The 17,830-nt window shown below is 44.4% G+C and overlaps 1 protein-coding gene across 1 annotated transcript in view; it reads right to left on the bottom strand.

Annotated features, from left to right (window-relative positions):
* Positions 1 to 17,830, bottom strand: part of LOC124798412 (venom dipeptidyl peptidase 4-like) — a 254,271-nt gene that overhangs the window by 13,212 nt on the left and 223,229 nt on the right. The window contains exon 15 of the mRNA XM_047261808.1: positions 16,948 to 17,159. Coding sequence (XP_047117764.1) covers positions 16,948 to 17,159 — 212 coding nt within the window. The remainder of the gene's footprint in view (positions 1 to 16,947; positions 17,160 to 17,830) is intronic.

The following is a 17,830-nucleotide window of genomic DNA, read 5'->3' as shown; positions in this document are numbered from 1 at the left end:
GTGCCCTGCCTAATCGGACATTCCATGAAAGCTACCCTCAATGAAGTTAACAGTTGCCTGGTTAGCTGCTGTACCAACTCTGTTTCCAGTGAGAGGGTAACTGAAGATTATGGGAAGAAGAACCAATGAAGGTCATACTTTAATCGGTTGTCCCAAGGTGACAGTGTACCGACAGGAATCTGATCCGATCAGGATACAAATAGGGACATCTTCAGAGTCCTCTCTCAGATCCGCCAGCCATGTCTCCTGCCTCAAGGTCGTATCTTCAACAACTTGTGCTACTGTCGGTTATTGTGAAAACTTACAGCTGCATTCTAAAGCTGCAGCTGATATCCGGGCGTTTCTCCTTGAGAGGTATGAAGTGCAGGTTGACTCAAAAGTCGTTATCTCAAGAGTTGTTGTTTCAGGGACACTGAGTTGAAGATATTCAATCAGAAAATGGTTTCCTGTGTCAAGGATTGCACGTGTCAGTTTACTCTTACCACTTGGTCCTCTGATACTCAAGAGCAATTTGCAAGTGTATGTACTGGAAGTCGCTATTTCGGCATTGTTCACTGTCGTGAGGTGCCTATTGCAGATGGAAATGTGGTGCTTACCCTATCACTTCGCACAGGATCCCTTCCCTGTTTAAAACTTTCATTTTCTTGTGGCCATGTCTAAGACATGAGACGCAATTGTTAGTTTCCTTCAGGATGGTTTTTTTTTCAAGTTTTTGAGCTTACACCCCTTCGGTAGGCTTTGCCCCATTGCTCTCTCCCTTCACAGTATACGCAAAAACGGTCTGAATTTTGGTTCTTTCTGTTCTTGTCGCCCTTCGCTTTAACCTTTGCATGAAAACTAGGTGCCGTGTGTACACAACATTGTCAAGTTGAACAGTATTTCCACGTATCTTGCTTGTGGTGATGGCTCCCTCCACCTCTTCGGTTAAAAACTCCATAGGGCTAAGTTTTAACAGGTGCGGAAATTTATCACAGCGTGGTGCAGAAAATGCTTACGTCTTCCGCTATCAGATGCTGGCCGGAAACATTTTTCATAATTTGACAACTGTGCATGAGAGAGTGATGCGAAAACTACCTCTGGCACTTTTTTTTTATTCAATGAAAATTTTGTCGTATTGAAATAGAGAAATATTCAAGCTTTTAAGAAAAGTTGATTTTTCACGCTACTCTGTATTTATTACGCCATATCTTCTAAATTATGTGTCGTATTGTATTGTATTGTATGTTAACCGGGGACCTAGAAACGACGGAGAGGCTCCGACCCCGCCGCAGCCGCAGTGGTCCACAACCCCACGACGACTACCGCAGTCCACTTCACCCCTCCGCCGCCCCACACCGAACCCAGGGTTATTGTGTGGTTCGGCCCCCGATGGACCCCCCCCCCCCCCCCCCCCCGGGGAACGTCTCACACCAGACGAGTGTAACCCCTATGTTTGCGTGGTAGAGTAATGGTGGTGTACGCGTACGTGGAGAACTCGTTTGCGCAGCAATCGCCGATATAGTGTAACTGAGGCGGAGTAAGGGGAACAAGCCCGCATTCGCCGAGGCAGATGGAAAACTGCCTAAAAACCATCCACAGACTGGCCGGTTCATCGGACCTCGACACAAGTTCGACGGGTGGATTGGTTCCGGGGACCAGGCGCCCCTTCCCGCCCGGAAAGCCGTGCGTTAGACCGCACGGCTAACCGGCCGGGCTATGTGTCATACACCAACATAATTTTATAGTTGGCTTCACCAGTACATACCGTTAACGTGTGCAACCTTTTGACCAATAGAGGCAGTAACAGTGAAGCAATAAATAGAAATTCACGTATTACGCGAAACTTTTACCAAAGCAACATCCGAAATGAAGCCAGCGATCAACTTTTTCCCTTTACTTTTTTTGCGGGGATCAAAGCGAGAGGAAGCTTCGGAAAGGTTTGAATTTATTTTTGCAGTTTGTTGGAAGTCGGTAAGTGCTACAGTTCCCCCTAGACGAGAGCAGCATTGTGTGGCTCATAGATTCGGCGCGAGTTCCAGGGCGCTGCAAGGAACATGCAGGACAATGATCGATTTAAAAATCTATTAATTTTGGCACATGGAAGTTAGGGAGGAGGAGGAAGACGGTATATTATTGGGAAGAGTACTCAGGAAGCGCCAAGCAGGTACACAAAGGTTCTTACACCGTGAAAAAGAACGATCTTGTAATATTTGAGTAAAAGAACCGTTGCTCGACGTTGCGGAGGAATGTCAGTTCCCACCGACTTATAACGCAAACGTATCAGAAATTCATGGACAAAACGTTAGGCCCTACGCTTGGCACATAACTGAGGATACACTGTGAGGAGCGGAATCATTGATTACTTCAACAGGCCGAATTGTAATCGTCGTCACGACGTTGATCATAAAAACAACAACATCCAATTCATTATAATCGTGGTTAGAGGCTCTGTGCAACTATATTTACAAATGTATTACACTGAGCGTAATCAAAAACATTTCTTCTTAGATGTTTCACTCATTTTTTTCCGATTTCTGCCCAAATTAACTCCTTTCGCCTTTGCTTTTTCAGGTTGTCATCAGCCATATTCCACCAAATGTGGTGTACCAATACCAACGCGATAAGCTGATAATTCTCTGAGGCAGAGAAGCGGTAAGCCGACATTTCTGATGAATGTTTCAATCATTAAATCGAAGGACTTACCTACTCTCTTGCTGTCCGTGCCCCCGAAAGAAATACTGCAGTTGTCGGCTAGTATTTCGTTGCACCTCTTCGACTTCCGGCAACGGCCTTGCCGCAGTGGAGACACCGGTTCCCGTGTGATCACCGAAGTTAAGCGCTGTCGGGCGTGGTCGGCACTTGGATGGGTGACCATTTTTCAGGGTGCACTCAGCCTCGTGATGCCAATTGAGGAGCTACTCGACCGAATAGTAGCGGCTTCGGTCAAGAATACCATCATAACGACCGGGAGAGTGGTGTGCTGACCCCACGCCCCTCCTATCCGCATCCTCCACTAAGGATGACTCGGCGGTCGGATGGTCACGGTAGGCCACTCGTAGCCTGAAAACGGAGTGCTTTTTACCTCTTCGACTTCCCCCACTCCTCCAACCGAAAACATCGCTGCACGTGCGTGCGGGACAGACTCTTCCCGAAGCAAGCTAGCGTTCCCCACTGATGGAGCCCGCAGCGCGCTGCGTTGTCCGCACCCTGGGAAAACGGTCTGGCATTTTTGCACTGTGCGAGAGGGGAGCGCGGTCTCGCTCGCGTTTTACGCAGCACGTTGTGGGAAATTCCCGCAGCTACGAAAAAGTACCTTAAGGTGTGTAAAATTCTCTTTTGGATCTTTTGCCCTCCTGCTTGGATAAGCCACTGTCAGTATGTTTCTTCTAGGAACACACATAGCACAAAAAGGGCAAGCACACTCCTGCAAAAACCCATATCCACTCCCCGTGTTTGTAGCACTTTGATCCGCTTACGGCTGCCAATGTAGGTGACGTTTGGAGCCTCTGAACTGCGTGAGGTAAAAACGTTAAATTTTTCCAAGAAATGAAACTAGCTTTGGATAAGCCTGTTTTAATCTCCGTGTTTAGAGTTCGAAATTTGCTTTGTTTGTTCATATGTGTCAGCTGTAACAGCACTCCCATCGATCAAATCCTTGGGTTCTCCATCTAGATGTCCAGAGAGGAATATGTCCTTATCCATAGCCGATAACACCGAAAATGTATGGAAGCTGTTGTAAGGAGGGTGGTAAATGGGAATTGCTGATGTACATCCTTAGTGCTGAACTGAGATTGCGAGATCGTTTGTGTTCTTGTTCATATATAGGATGGTCCATTGATAGTGACCGGGCCAAATATCTCACGAAATAAGCGTCAAACGAAAAAACTACAAAGAACAAAACCAGTCTAGCTTGAAGGGGGAAACCAGATGGCGCTATGGTTGGCCCGCTAGATGGCGCTGCCATAGGTCAAACGGATATCAACTGCATTTCAACAAGGGTAATGTATCACGAAGCAAATACCGTCCGCACTGGCGGAATGTTACGTGATACCACGTACTTATACGTTTGTGACTATTACAGCGCCTCCTATCACAAAGCGAAAAAAGTGGTCCAACTAAAACATTCATATTTCTTTACTACACGAATATGTAATAAAAAATTGGGGTTCTAAAAAAACGAAGTTGATATCCGTTTGACCTACGGCAGCGCCCTCTAGCGGGCCAACCATAGTGGCATCTGGTTTCCACCTTCAAGGTAGACAAGTTTCGTTCTTTGTAGTTTTTTCGTTTGACGCTTATTTCGTGAGATATTTGGTCCGGTCTCGAGAAATGGACCACCCTGTATATAAGGTTGACAGTTCACTTGCGAAAGATTAATTTTCAGCAACAATTGTCACACGTGGGGGGAAATTAGGTTCTGCCCTGAGTGGCGTGGTGGTAATTTATGTTGGAGTTACTCCGGGGGCGTCGGAAGGCTGCTCGTGACGTCAGACCAGGCTGGGGCTCAGCGTCTGCACATCACAGCCACGTGCCATGGAGCTCCATAAATGGCAAAGTTTCGTGATCGTGGGGCTCAGTAACTAGGGAGTTCCGTGTATAGCACAGAACCGAATTTAGCTCAAAACTATAGGGAGAGTCTGTGTTATTGCCCATCGGAAGTTAAACTGATTTGTAACTAGGATAATAAACTCTATTTGTAATCCTAACAGTGCCTGTTATTACATACTAGTAACTATTTCAGAGGAAAGGCATGGTTGGAGGCGGGGTTCCTCTTAAACGAGAAACAAGATTGCTTCAAGAAGGAGAGAACCCTCACACTGTGAAATGCTCCCGGAATCGAAGCCATACTTTTATGTCACCTGGGAAAGGTTGTCGTTTGATCGTAGGCAACTTGATGGTTATATAGGCGTATCGGTGGGCTGCTGAAGTTGCAGATAGTGTATCAGCTTGTGAGGGTACCGTTGTCAATACCGTAACGAAGTAACCGATTATTAACAACCGTTTCCGGTGGATACCACATCGCTGGGCTTCCAATGCGTAACGATTCGCGCCAACAGGCAGCTACGTGAGAAGCAGAGCAGTCTAAGATGAGCGGCCAATGATGACGGACGGGGTGCAGTCCGAGTGTTGGTCGGTTTATATTAATGTGAAGAAAATTCCGCACGAATAAAATTTTGCATAGTTCAGTGAACTGAGTAAGTAGAACTATAAATGTGGAAGAACTTTGATCAAGTCTCTTGCAAGGAATCGGAAATCATGAAAAAAAGTAGAATCTTGAATATCACTTTCGTTGCCGCCATTAATTACCAAGTGTGTATTTCAAAAATAAAGAAGTAACCGCTGACATTATCGGATCTAAGAGGAAATTATATTGTGCGCCAAATAGTCATAACCCTTAAGGATGTAAATTTCAGTTTAACTTTTACGTTGTGGCTAGACAGCGTGAGGGCTGTGAGATTGCATATGAGACAGCGTAGGGATCATTTACTTGTCTAGAGAGTAAATAAACCTTGTTTCCAATGAGTGACTTCTATCATTTCAAGGAAATCGGGAAGTACAGATCCTTAAAATCTTAGGAAGCAGTGCATAGGTTGGTTTCAGTCACGTGGGACAATACAACAACCGTTTACGTATCAGGATGTAATCGCTAACCCACTTCTCTTATTTGTTCAATAATCTAGAGACTTCCTAAATGAATAAAAGGGGTGTTACAAGCTGTATTTTTATCACCGAAAGTATTCCTCCAAAAGACTTTTCAGCTTTCAAGTAGCGAGTTTCCATTTCTTTGTATAGTTCTCGCAACTTTCTGTGTCTGCGTCAGGTGTTTCTAGAGTGAATTTTATTTTTGAGTGGACTTTGTTCATATCAATTTGGAGTTGTTGGATGCGACTGAGCGTTCCATCTAGAAGGCATATGACGTCATCTACATAGCGATACCAATATATTTTCACCCAAAAATAAAATTAACCTCAGAAACAGAAAACAACAAAATGTTAAATTTCCTTGACCTCACAATACACAGACACAACAACCAACACCAATTCTCCATATTCAGAAAAGTAACCACCACCAGCACAGCCATTCACAAATATTCCAATCATCCGACTACATACAAACCAGCCGGTTTCCAATATACGTTACGCAGACTGAAAAAAACTCCACTGACTGAAACCAACTATAACAATGATTTACAGATAATCAGACAAATAGCTGTAGAGAATTAATATGACACAAACACTATAGATAAACTGAACCATAAAATTAAAAAAGACACCCAACACACAAAAGCCTTCTCACCAACTTACAAACACACAGAACACACAAACGAACACACATGAACAAGAAACACCCACAACAACAAGCAAGCGGTTCACTCTCACCTGCAACAACAAAGCAGCATACAGAATAGGCAACATACTCAAAAAAACAAGGGCTGAAAATAGCGTAAAGCCCACAGGACAGACAACCCAACACAGAGGCAACTAAGGATAACCAACACAAGCACAGACAAACACAACACATCTGGTGTGTAACAACTAACGTGTCAGGACTGCAAATCAGTTTATATAGGACAGACTTTAATACCAGAACACAGAACACAGAGGAGCATTAAAAGGTAATAGCTGTCATCTCACATTTGCTGAACACCTTATGGACAATAAACAGACATAAACACTTATCTGAAAATTCTCAAATGCAGCAACAGCCCCCACAAAAACAAATAATTGAAAATAATGAAATACAAAAAGCCATAGTTGAAGGAAAGCAAGTAATAAATTAATACACAGCTCTCTGAAGTGGGACTCTGTTCTCTGCCTTCAAAGAATTATTAGATAATACCAACCCCCCACACGTACACACAGTCACATACATACATACACACACATAAAACCAAAAATAAATAAATAGCATTATAATAATAATGATAAATCCTCAAACGTACTCTCTCCCTCCCTCCCTCTCCCCCACTTTCTCTCTCTCTCTATCTCTCTCTCTCTCTTTCTTTTCACACACACACACACACACACACACACACACACACACACACACACACATGTCTGAGAAATTTAAAAAAAAGACCAATGATGTCTTCAACTGTTCCCTGTTCCACTGTCTGCCGTCTTGTTGTCACACCTCGATACCTTCAACTGTTCCACTGTCTGCCATCTTGTGCTCACACCTTCTACTGTTCCACTGTCCGCCATCTTGTTCTCACACCTTCTACTGTTCCACTGTCCGCCATCTTGTTCTCACACCTTCTACTGTACCACTGTCCGCCATCTTGTTATTACAGCTGGTAATCAGTGACAGTGACAGTGGTGACAGTGACAACTCAAAACATGGAACTTGGCAATGAAGAAGATGACGAGAAAAAAAAAAACTGTAAGTGAAACACAATTCCCGGGTTCGATTCCCGGCGGGGTCAGGGATTTTCTCTGCCTCGTGATGACCGGGTGTTGTGTGATGTCCTGAGGTTAGTTAGGTTTAAGCAGTTCTAAGTTCTAGGGGACTGATGACCATAGATGTTAAATCCCATAGTGCTCACAGCCATTTGAACCATTTTTTTAAACAAAATGTGAATAAACACACACACACAACCTTTCACATGGATTATTAATCTCAGGCACAACCATAACCGTTTATAAATTGTAATTTTTGTGTAAATGTTTTGCCTACATTAAGTTGTATATAGTTGCAGGTGACAAACTGTAAAGAAAAACAGTCACTGTAAAAACGTAATACGCAGGAAAACCACACCATGTGGTGAGAAGGTATGAATACACACTTTTATGTGCTCTTCAAAAACCTGGAATTACGATTTAAAAATTAATATTTATATTTATTTAAACAGTAAAGGACATTCCTTATGTTTAACAGCCATAATAATGAAAAAGCCCACTGATAATGCTGCAACTGCAGTGAAACACATCTGGGACAAAAAACAAAATTGTGTTTCGCTAAAGGCGGACCCCACTCAAAAACATATTTTATTGTTAAAGCAAACACAGACAAAGGAGCTTCAACATCAAGATGATTATCTGTATTGTATCATTTAGTTCGTTCAGCGCTTCTAGGGTTTGCTGCAGGTGGAAAAGACAGTGTTCGATTTTCTCCACCATCATAGAAATATTGAACATACTAATTCCATCTCGTGAAATGCATAGCTTTCCATTGTATTGTTGTCCACTTGAATTACAAGTTTGGGAGGATTTTGCCTTTGTTAGTCTTGGTTCTTTGCTCCTGTCACGAGGGTGCATCTCTACTAAAAAAAAACCTGAGGAGTGGTTCCTGTTGCTAAAAGATAGCACTGCTGTCCAGTAATTCATCGCATTCAACCCTTAGGAATGTTCGATGCTTGCTAACAGACGGCACTGCTGTCTAACAGTACGAGCTTTTCACTTTTTCACTACGCAGTAACACACCAAACGTGCAATATTGTGCTCTGCCACCAAAAGGCACACATCAAATAAAACCATAAACGACCAACCAATCAGTAATGTCCATATGAGGACAGTACACCACTACCGCGTCTTATCTGTGCAAACTGAATGTTATTTGGCCAAATTTTTTATTGTTTCATCTCCCCTTCCCACCCCTCCCCCCTCCACCCACACGCCTCATAAGGACAGGAAGGTGGGCAGCGATAGAGGTAACCCGCTCTTCAGCCAACTGACAATGAGAAGTAAATGAGACAAACAAGAAAAAGATAGTGAGGACAGTTACACTGAATTTAAAACTATTTAAAGGCGAATAAAATGGAAGTTTCTTTGGGTATAAGATAGATGAGTTTCTGCAAAGGTAGTTAAAAAGAACAGTAATAATAAAAGGCAAAATGAAACAAAAAATGGCTCTGAGAACTATGGGACTTAACTGCTGAGGTCATCAGTCCCCTAGAACTTAGAACTACTTAAAGCTAACTAACCTAAGGAAATCACACACATCCATGCCCGAGGCAGGATTCGAACCTGCGACCGTAGCGGTCGCGCGGTTCCTGACTGTAGGGCCTAGAACCGCTCGGCTACTCCGGCCGGCTCAAAATGAAACAAATATGTGCATATTTAAAACACGGTTATTTAAAAAGACGCACTTTCCTATCACTAGACATTGGAAGGTCCTGCCACAAGATAGGGAGTTAGTTGTTAAAGAGGATACAGTTGGTTGGTTAAGAGGGTAGGGATGTCGGAGTATAAGGATGGAGGACTGGTGCATTGCAGAAATGGGGTAGGAGTAGCTGTTGAGACAGAAGAGGGGGTAGAGTAGAGGGGGAGATGGTGGCACTAATAGTTGTTTGGAAAAGGGTGGTGTGGAAAGAAAGGCAGAAGGGAAAACGGGAGCTAAGGATATATGAGGAGGGGGAGAGAGAGAGCCCTGATAAGGTAGATTGGGTGAGGTGGACCTGTAGCTGCTAGGATGGGTAAATGTTTGGGTGGAGTTAATGATCTGGGAGGAGGAGTTGATGGAAGTTTCTTTGGGAGAAGATATGGAGTATGTGTAATTGGAGGGTTGGTGGAATGGGTTAATAAAGGCATATGAGAATTGGAAAACGACAGGATTATTGGAGTCGAGTTGGCAGACAGTGTAGATTGTTCAGAGGCGTTCAGTGTGAGTGAGGAGGGGCAGGAATGTGTTGAGTTGGTAAAGAATCCTTATTTGGAAGGTAATTGGATGTAGAAAGCGAGGTGGTGTGCATGGTGTAAGGATCTGGAGAGACTTATAGAACTTAGGAAGGACAGATATCCATGCAACATTTTCATTGCAAAGAATAGGGCAGGTTAAGGATTTGTACATGTGAAGGACAGTGGAGAGGCGTAGTGCCCATGTTCAGCTAGTTAGTAGTTTTAGTAGATTTAGTCTACTGTGGACTTTCTGTTGGACAGTTAGTAGGTGAGGTTTCCACGTTAGTTGCCAGTCGAATGTTAGGCCAAGGTATTTTAGAGGGTTAGGTAGGAGGATGTGACGGTCATAAATGGTGAGGTAGATGTCACAGAGACAGAAGGTGCAGGTAGTGTGTCCTACAATTATTGTCTGGGTTTTGGAGGGGTTGATCTTAAGGAGCCATTGATTACACCAGGAGGTAACGTTACTGAAGTGGATTTGGAAGGATTGTTGGGATTTCTGGAGTGTTGGATAGATGGTAAGGAAAGTGGTGTCATCAGCATATCGAAGGAGGTAGATAGGAGGAGGTGGTTTATGCGTATCAGCTGTGTATAAGAGGTAAAGGAGGGCATAGAGAATGGAACCTTGGAGCACTCCTGCAGTGATGCGGAGGGTATGGAAACTGGTGTTGTTAACAAGGACATAGGATCGGCGATTGGAGAGGAAGGATACAATAAGGCAGACGTAGTTGATGGGAAGTGCTTGTCAAAGTGAGAGTTGTCAAGTATGGAGAAGATTTTTGAGAGATAGGATGCAAAGTGATTGGCTTTGCTCAGATCGTCAGACAGGGAAAGGTATTTGTGAAAGATCAGATAGTGAAGGATGGGATGGGTGCCTGTAAGCCGATGGAATGCTTTCCAGTACTTGCAAGAGTTAACTCAGAGTATAACATTGAGTCTGGTGCATGTCTGGTGACAGTGCCAGCGTTTTTCGGCATTGAGTATATTTATAATGTGTCGCTGCAGTTGCCGGTGGCGTTTGGATGTAGTTTGGTCTGATCGCATTTCGAAATTGAGCTGTTCAATGTCTTCTTCCTTAACATAGAATCTTGCTGAATGTGTTGGAGCAGTTAACCTCTTAACTGACAGCTTTGTTTTGTCACACAAAATGTTATTACTTACTATTTTAAGAGGACTGAAACGCAGTAAACAACATTACACAAAACTATTTCACAGCATCAGCCACAGAATTACATAACACATTTGCTCCCGAGGGCAGAACAGTCAACTGTTTACTAGACAATGTCAACAGATGGCATTAAGGGTCTCTCCTCATTCTGAAGTCCCCATGATGACAAGCAGTGCATCAATAGGTGAGGTTCCAAAGGCTCCCACACATCTCATTATTACGCTTCTTTGGACACGTCTCACTGCTTTGGCAGAACTGATTTGTGGACTCATGGGCTGGAATCATGTCACAGCTAAACCACTCTTGAAATGAATGATGTGCTCACAAAACCCTCAGCGACAGAGCGATACGAGTGACTGGGAGGAGCTATGATACAGAAAAGTATCACAATTCATATGACACCTTCGCCTGTTGATGAGTTGATGGCATATCATAGAAGAATTCTACAGATGAGTTCATGCACCAGGTTACAGTTCTTGGCTCGAGTAAAGGATGGAGAAGTCGACCCACAGCTCACAGGAAAAGGGAACCCATCGCTTCCCGCGGATCTGGAAACAGACAATCCTCACCCATACCAGACTGATGCTTTCGAGGCAAGCCACATCCATACACATCACCAGGCTCCTCATAGGGAAACACGAGTGGCAGCACCTTGTGGCCAAAGGGCCAGCAGCATGCCAGCTGCATCAAGTGATGACAGATGAGGCCACCAAGATGCAGTTTCCCGATGACACAGGCACTGACGTTTGCGTATTCCAACAGACACTTTCGTGGCAGCGTAGACCAATCAAAGACTTTGATCTCTTTGCAGGAAACGGTTCCCCCACAACAACATAGGGCTGGGTGACAGTAAATCTGAACCTAGGTTTGCAGAGAACTACTGAGTGGTGGTTTATTGTCCCCAGCGTCTCTCGCCCAATAAGAGATCCAGATTTTCTGCACTTATTTGACTTCAAACTTGACATTCGGCATATCTGCGTCCTAAATCAAAATATTCCAGTGGTGTGACCAACTGTGCATTATCGTCACAGGACCGCTTCCACACTTCCAACCCTTATCATTGATGACGTGTGCTGCTGGTATAGTGGGCTCCCAAGCCACTCAACATTCCACCTTAGACAGACTACAGCAGGTCCTCCTGTCATGACAGCTGCAGCCTGGTCCCGATAAACTTCAGATTGCCAGGGCGAAATTTGACACGATGGTCCAGGCAAGCATAGCACAACCATCAGAGAGTACACAGGTATCGCTGTTGGACTTGGTGGCATAGAAGCCGCTTTGTTAGCGGCAATGCAGTGATTCTAGAATACTGATATTTGGACGATTAGAGACCACACTTCGATGAACCACGAAGCAGTGGTCACACATCAATTTTCATGTGGCGCAGCTGTTCCATGGACTAAATCAAATCCCAGTGCCTCAGAGGATATACAGAGAGCAGTTATCATAACCTACGAAGTGTGTTTTCAGCTTTACAGGAGTGATTTTCGTTGTATTCAGAATATCTGTTGCTGGTGCATGCCCACCTCCAAAACGGATCGCTGCCCTGAGAGAGTAAGAGACTGTCTAGAGTAGTTTTCATTGTGACAACTACATTAATACCTAGGAACGACAGACTTCGATTGCTGTTTTATACACTATATGACCAAAAGTATCTGCAGACCCCTATGTAATGTGGAACAACCCAATAGATGTCTGCCAGTATGAAAGGAGGCGGTGAGTATTGTGTTGTCAGTGCAAAAAGGAGCAACAGCAGAATGGTTTAGTCAGGAGGGTTCAGTGATATCGAACGTGGACTAGTCATTGAATTTTACCTGAGTAACAGATCCATCAGGGATATTTCAGCCCTTCTAAGGCTGCCCAGATTAATTATTGGTGACGTGATTGCGAAGTAGAAACGACAAGGAACAACCACAGCTATTTCAAGTGCAGACAGACCTCATGTACTGGTCAGCAAGAGCCATCAAGCTTCGTACAGGGAGGCTGTAAAAAAATTCATGAAATCAGCAAAAGAAATCACTCATGAGTTCGAAAGTCCTTCTGGCATGCCAGCTAGCCCAACGACTGTGCGTATCGAATTAAGAAGGATATGGTACTATGGTGGAGCAGCTCCTTCTAAGCCACACATTTCTATAGTCAGATGGTGTAAAGAGTGGAGTCACTGGACGGTGGATGACTGGAAACGAATGATTTGAAGTAAGGAATCGTACTATACCTTGTGGTAATCCAACTGAACTGTTTGGGTTTGTTGAATGCCTGGAGAACGTCACCTGCCATCATGTGTAAAGTCAACAGTTGAGTACAAAGGAGGTAATTTTACAGTGTGAATGTTTTTCGTGCTTACATTCTAGCCCTCGTACTGTGAATAAGAAAATGCTAAATGAAGAATTTTATGAACATATGTTACACCACTGGGTAATGAGTAAAGTAGAGGAACAGTTCGGAATTGATGACTGTTTGCGTCATCATGAAAATGTACCCTGTCATGAAGCAGCTTCTGTGATACAATGGTTTGTGGACAATAACATTCCTGAAATGGACTGGCCTGCCCAAAGTCACGACATGAATGCAGTGGAACACCTTTGAGATGACTCAGAACGTCTGTTTCGCTCCAGACACCAAAGTCCAGAACTATTAGTCTAATGGATACCTGGAAACTTTTGATCAGATAGTGGACCTTGGAGTGCCAAAGATACGGTGCCGCTCAACGTAGTATTAGCGGACCATACATTCCGTTCTTCTACAGATCTCATGGGATTAACGGCCTACAGGAAGTGTCCGACAGAACAGGGGAGAGAGAGAGAGAGAGAGAGAGAGAGAGAGAGAGAGTTAAGGCTCACCGGCCATTTGACCATCTTCTTCTGCGCGGATGCACAAACAGTGCCCGAACTCTTACGGGAATCGGCAAAAAGCCGAGAGTAATGAGTATAATGGGCAGGGGTACTATGAATATAGTGCAGGACAATAAGTTGGGAATGTGGGTCTCACGGGAAGCGTGCCAGAGGTAAGTCCCTGCAGTCGCACTATCTTCTGTGTTCTCGGTGACTTAGGTGCATAGAGCATCTGCCATGTAAGCAGAAGATCCCGGGTTCGAGCCCCAGTCGGGACACACATTTTCGACTGCCCCCGTTGACTTATATCAACGCCTGTAAGAAGCTAGGGGTAGACATTTCACTGCATTTAATTGCCTAGTTCACAACTGAGAATCGGCATAGTGGCACCGAGAAATGGTAGCTGACGCACCATTTCTCAGCCAGTAGATTTCAACAACGCACAATTGAAGGAGCTGCTGCAAAAAAAGGAAGATTAGAATTTAACATCCTGTCGACATGAAGGTCATTAGAGACGGAGCACGAACTCGGATTGTTTCAAAGGTGGGGAAGGAAAACGGCTGTGCCCTTTCGAAAGGATTCATCCCGGCATTTGCCTCAAGCGATTTAGGGAAATCAAGAAAATCTGGATGGCTTGAGATGGATTTTAACTACACTCCTCCCGAATGCGAGTCCAGTGTGTAACCACTGCACCACGGGTCGGTCGGTACCCGCTGCAAGGAACGTTGGTCTTTGAGTTGCGGAGCATACCTCTATGAGACGCCGATGTAGCAGTGTAACGGGTGTTGGGTGGATATCCTGCCGGCTAGCTCGTGCAGCTGCCGGCTGACTTCCTTCCCCATCTGCCACAACTACTTGAACAACAGTTGAAATCATACACAACCGTCGGAGGAATATTTATGACCTACTCTTGCCTCGTGCTACAGTTAAAAACTAACGTTTTGTTTTCTCAAATCTAGCCATGACAAAAACACGGCTTTCTGCGCAAAAGCCGCTCGAGTAAAATTTCCCCTTTCCAAAGCCCTTATCCAGCAGTACAACAGAGCGACTGGTGACTCACTCCATGTAAAAGGGGTAAAGATAGCCGAGTCAATCGAGCGATGTAATCCAACGTACTTGAGAGATGAAGATGAGTCAGATGCCACTGCCGTGGCACACAGGCATGCTGACATCCCCCACCCCCACCCCCAGCAGTTCAGTCGACCGCCACTGCTGATCCAGACACAGGTGCCGCGCCATGGTAGATGTCAAGAGAAGAGTGCGCGACTGGAGCGACACCATGTTTATATTTGCGATTGAGCGGGGACCCACAGGCGATTTCATAAAATAACAATTATCGTTGGTTTTATTAGGTACTACAGCGGACTACACCTACTAAGAAGGCCAGCGTGCACCCAGGCTGATATCTCGCCGGACTGGATCTACAAACGCTACTTGTTATGCATATAAAACTATGTCTTATGTAATGCTGCTATTGTTCCTCAAATATGATATGAATAAAGTAACTGCTCGTAAAGTATTGACCGCTCAGGAACATACACTACTGGCCTTTAATATTGCTACACCACGAAGATGTGCTTCAGACGCGAAATTTAACCGTCAGGAAGAATATGCTGTGAGATGCAAATGATTAGCTTTTCAGAGCATTCACACAAGGTTGGCGCCGGTGGCGACACCTACAACGTGCTGGCATGAGGAAAGTTTCCAACCGATTTCTCATACACAAACAGCAGTTGACCGGCGTTGCCTGGTGAAGCATTGTTGTGATGCCTCGTGTAATGAGGAGAAATGCGTACCATCACGTTTCCAACTTTGATAAAGGTCGGATTGTAGCCTATCGCGATTGCGGTTTATCGTATCGCGACATTGCTGCTCGCCTTGGTCGAGATCCAATGACTGTTAGCAGAATATGGAATTGGTGGTTTCAGGAGGGTAATACGGAACGCCGTGCTGGATCCCAACGGCCTCGTATCACTAGCAGTCGAGATGAAAGGCATCTTATCCGCATGGCTGTAACGGATCGTGCAGCCACGTCTCGATCCCTGAGTCAACAGATGGGGACGTTTTCAAGACAACAACCGTCAGCACGAACAGTTCGACGACGTTGGCAGCAGCACAGACAATCAGTTCGGAGACCATGGCTGCGGTTACCCTTGACGCTGCATCACAGACGGAAGCGCCTGCGATGGTGTACTTAACGACGAACCTTGGTGCACGAATGACAAAACGTCATTTTTTCGGATGAATCCAGGTTCTGTTTACAGCATCATGATGGTCGCATCCGTGTTTGGCGACATCGCGGTGAACGCACATTGCAAGCATATATTCGTCATCGCCATGCTGACGTATCACCCGGCGTGATGGTATGCGGTTCCATTGGTTACACGTCTCGGTCACCTCGTGTTCGCATTGACGGCACTTTGAACAGTGACGTTACATTTCAGATGTGTCACGACTCGTGGCTCTACCCTCCATTCGATCCCTGCGAAAGCCTAAATTTCAGCAGGATAATGCACGACCGCATGTTGCAGGTTCTGTACGGGCCTTTCTGTATACAGAAAATGTTCGAGTGCTGCCATGGCCAGCACATTCTCCAGATCCCTCAGCAATTGAAAACGTCTGGTGAATGGTGGCCGAGCAGCTGGCTCGTCACAATACACCAGTCATTACTCTTGATGAACTGTGGTATCGTGTTGATGCTGCATGGGCAACTGTACCTGTACACGCCATCCAAACTCTGTTTGACTCAATGCCCAGGCGTATCAAGGCCGTTATTACGGCCAGAGGTGGTTGTTCTGGGTACTGATTTCTCAGGATCTATGCACCCAAATTGCGTGAAAATGTAATCACATGTCGGCTCAAGTATAATATATTTGCCCAATGAATACCCGTTTATCATCTGCATTTCTTCTTGGTGTAGCAATTTTAATCGCCACTTTATTTGTTTTATGTTTAATTTAACATAATGCAACATGTTTCGAGCATTATCTGCCCATCTTCAGGATTGTATGCATAAACGCCTTAAGATTGACATAAAACGCTCAGAGCGCATTGCGTCATGTTAAATTAAATAGAAAACAAATAAAGTGACTGGTAGAAGAAAATACAAATTAGCAATTATTTATTTATTTATGTAGCCAGTATGACCAGAAGTAGTCCTACGCATTTACGTATTTTAAATGGAAAAATACTTATTCCACTTCCTTGACCACCATTTCACTTATAATCTGTGAAGGAACATTATCATACTCCGTCCTTTGTAAACATGTCTTTTTTTACAGTTTCTACATCCTTGAGGATGGATGTATGGAACGAAGGAAACATGTGTCTTTCTATTTGCCTGCCTATATACCTGCTGCCTGAAGAGAACGCCCGCCTCCTCGAGGGCGCGCGCTAGCATCATGGAGTTCTGGTAGAGGACGTTGTCATCCGCCGTCCCGTGGATCAGCAGGAACATCTTGTTGGCGAAGCGGTCAGCCAGTCTCGTGACGTCACTGGCACTGTAACCTGCCTTGTTGTCCTCTGGAGTGGGCAGCCCCATGTATTTCTCCGTATATTTCGCATCTGTCGAAAGACGCAGCGTCACCGTGCTTACAGCGCATAGCAAGTACAAGCGACTGCAAATTTTCTGTACTTGATTACCGATACTGATTACACCATATGACGGTACTGGATTTGGATGCATGACATAAAAGTAACGGACAAGTTCTGCTACACTGCCCGACAAAGAAAGTGAAGCGTCCATAAGATATGATCGGATATCAATAAAACTTCGTGCACAGGCGGATATGTAAATGATCAGAGTAGAAATTCTCTGTGACAGGTATAACGGCCACCACAGTGCATTTAGCATTGTTCGAGTTTAGTGTTGTTACTTTTTTTGACAGGCAGTGTATTCCGGAATTGAAGTAACGGGCGATAGCAAAAGGAAAGATAAGATAAAGTACTGAACACCAAGAGAAAGAAAAGTTTTTGTGAAAAAAGTGTGTCATCATATGCAACTTTAAATGTCAGTAAGTCTATTCTAATAAAAAGTAGAGTGTAGCCTTATATGGAAGTGAAACATGGATGATTAATGCTAGAAACAAGAAGAGACTAGAAACCTTTGAAATGTTGTGTTACAGAAGCTTGGTGAAGCTTAAGCGTAGATCGAGTAACTAGCGAAAATGTACTAAAACGAATTGGTAAGAAAGAGTTTTTTGACGCAACTTGACTAAATGAAGGGAGAGAGTAAC

This window comes from Schistocerca piceifrons, chromosome 5, assembly GCF_021461385.2.
Source record: "Schistocerca piceifrons isolate TAMUIC-IGC-003096 chromosome 5, iqSchPice1.1, whole genome shotgun sequence".
NCBI lineage: Eukaryota > Metazoa > Arthropoda > Insecta > Orthoptera > Acrididae > Schistocerca > Schistocerca piceifrons.
The sequence above is the reverse complement of the archived record's forward strand: the minus strand, read 5'-3'. Positions and strand labels throughout refer to the sequence as shown.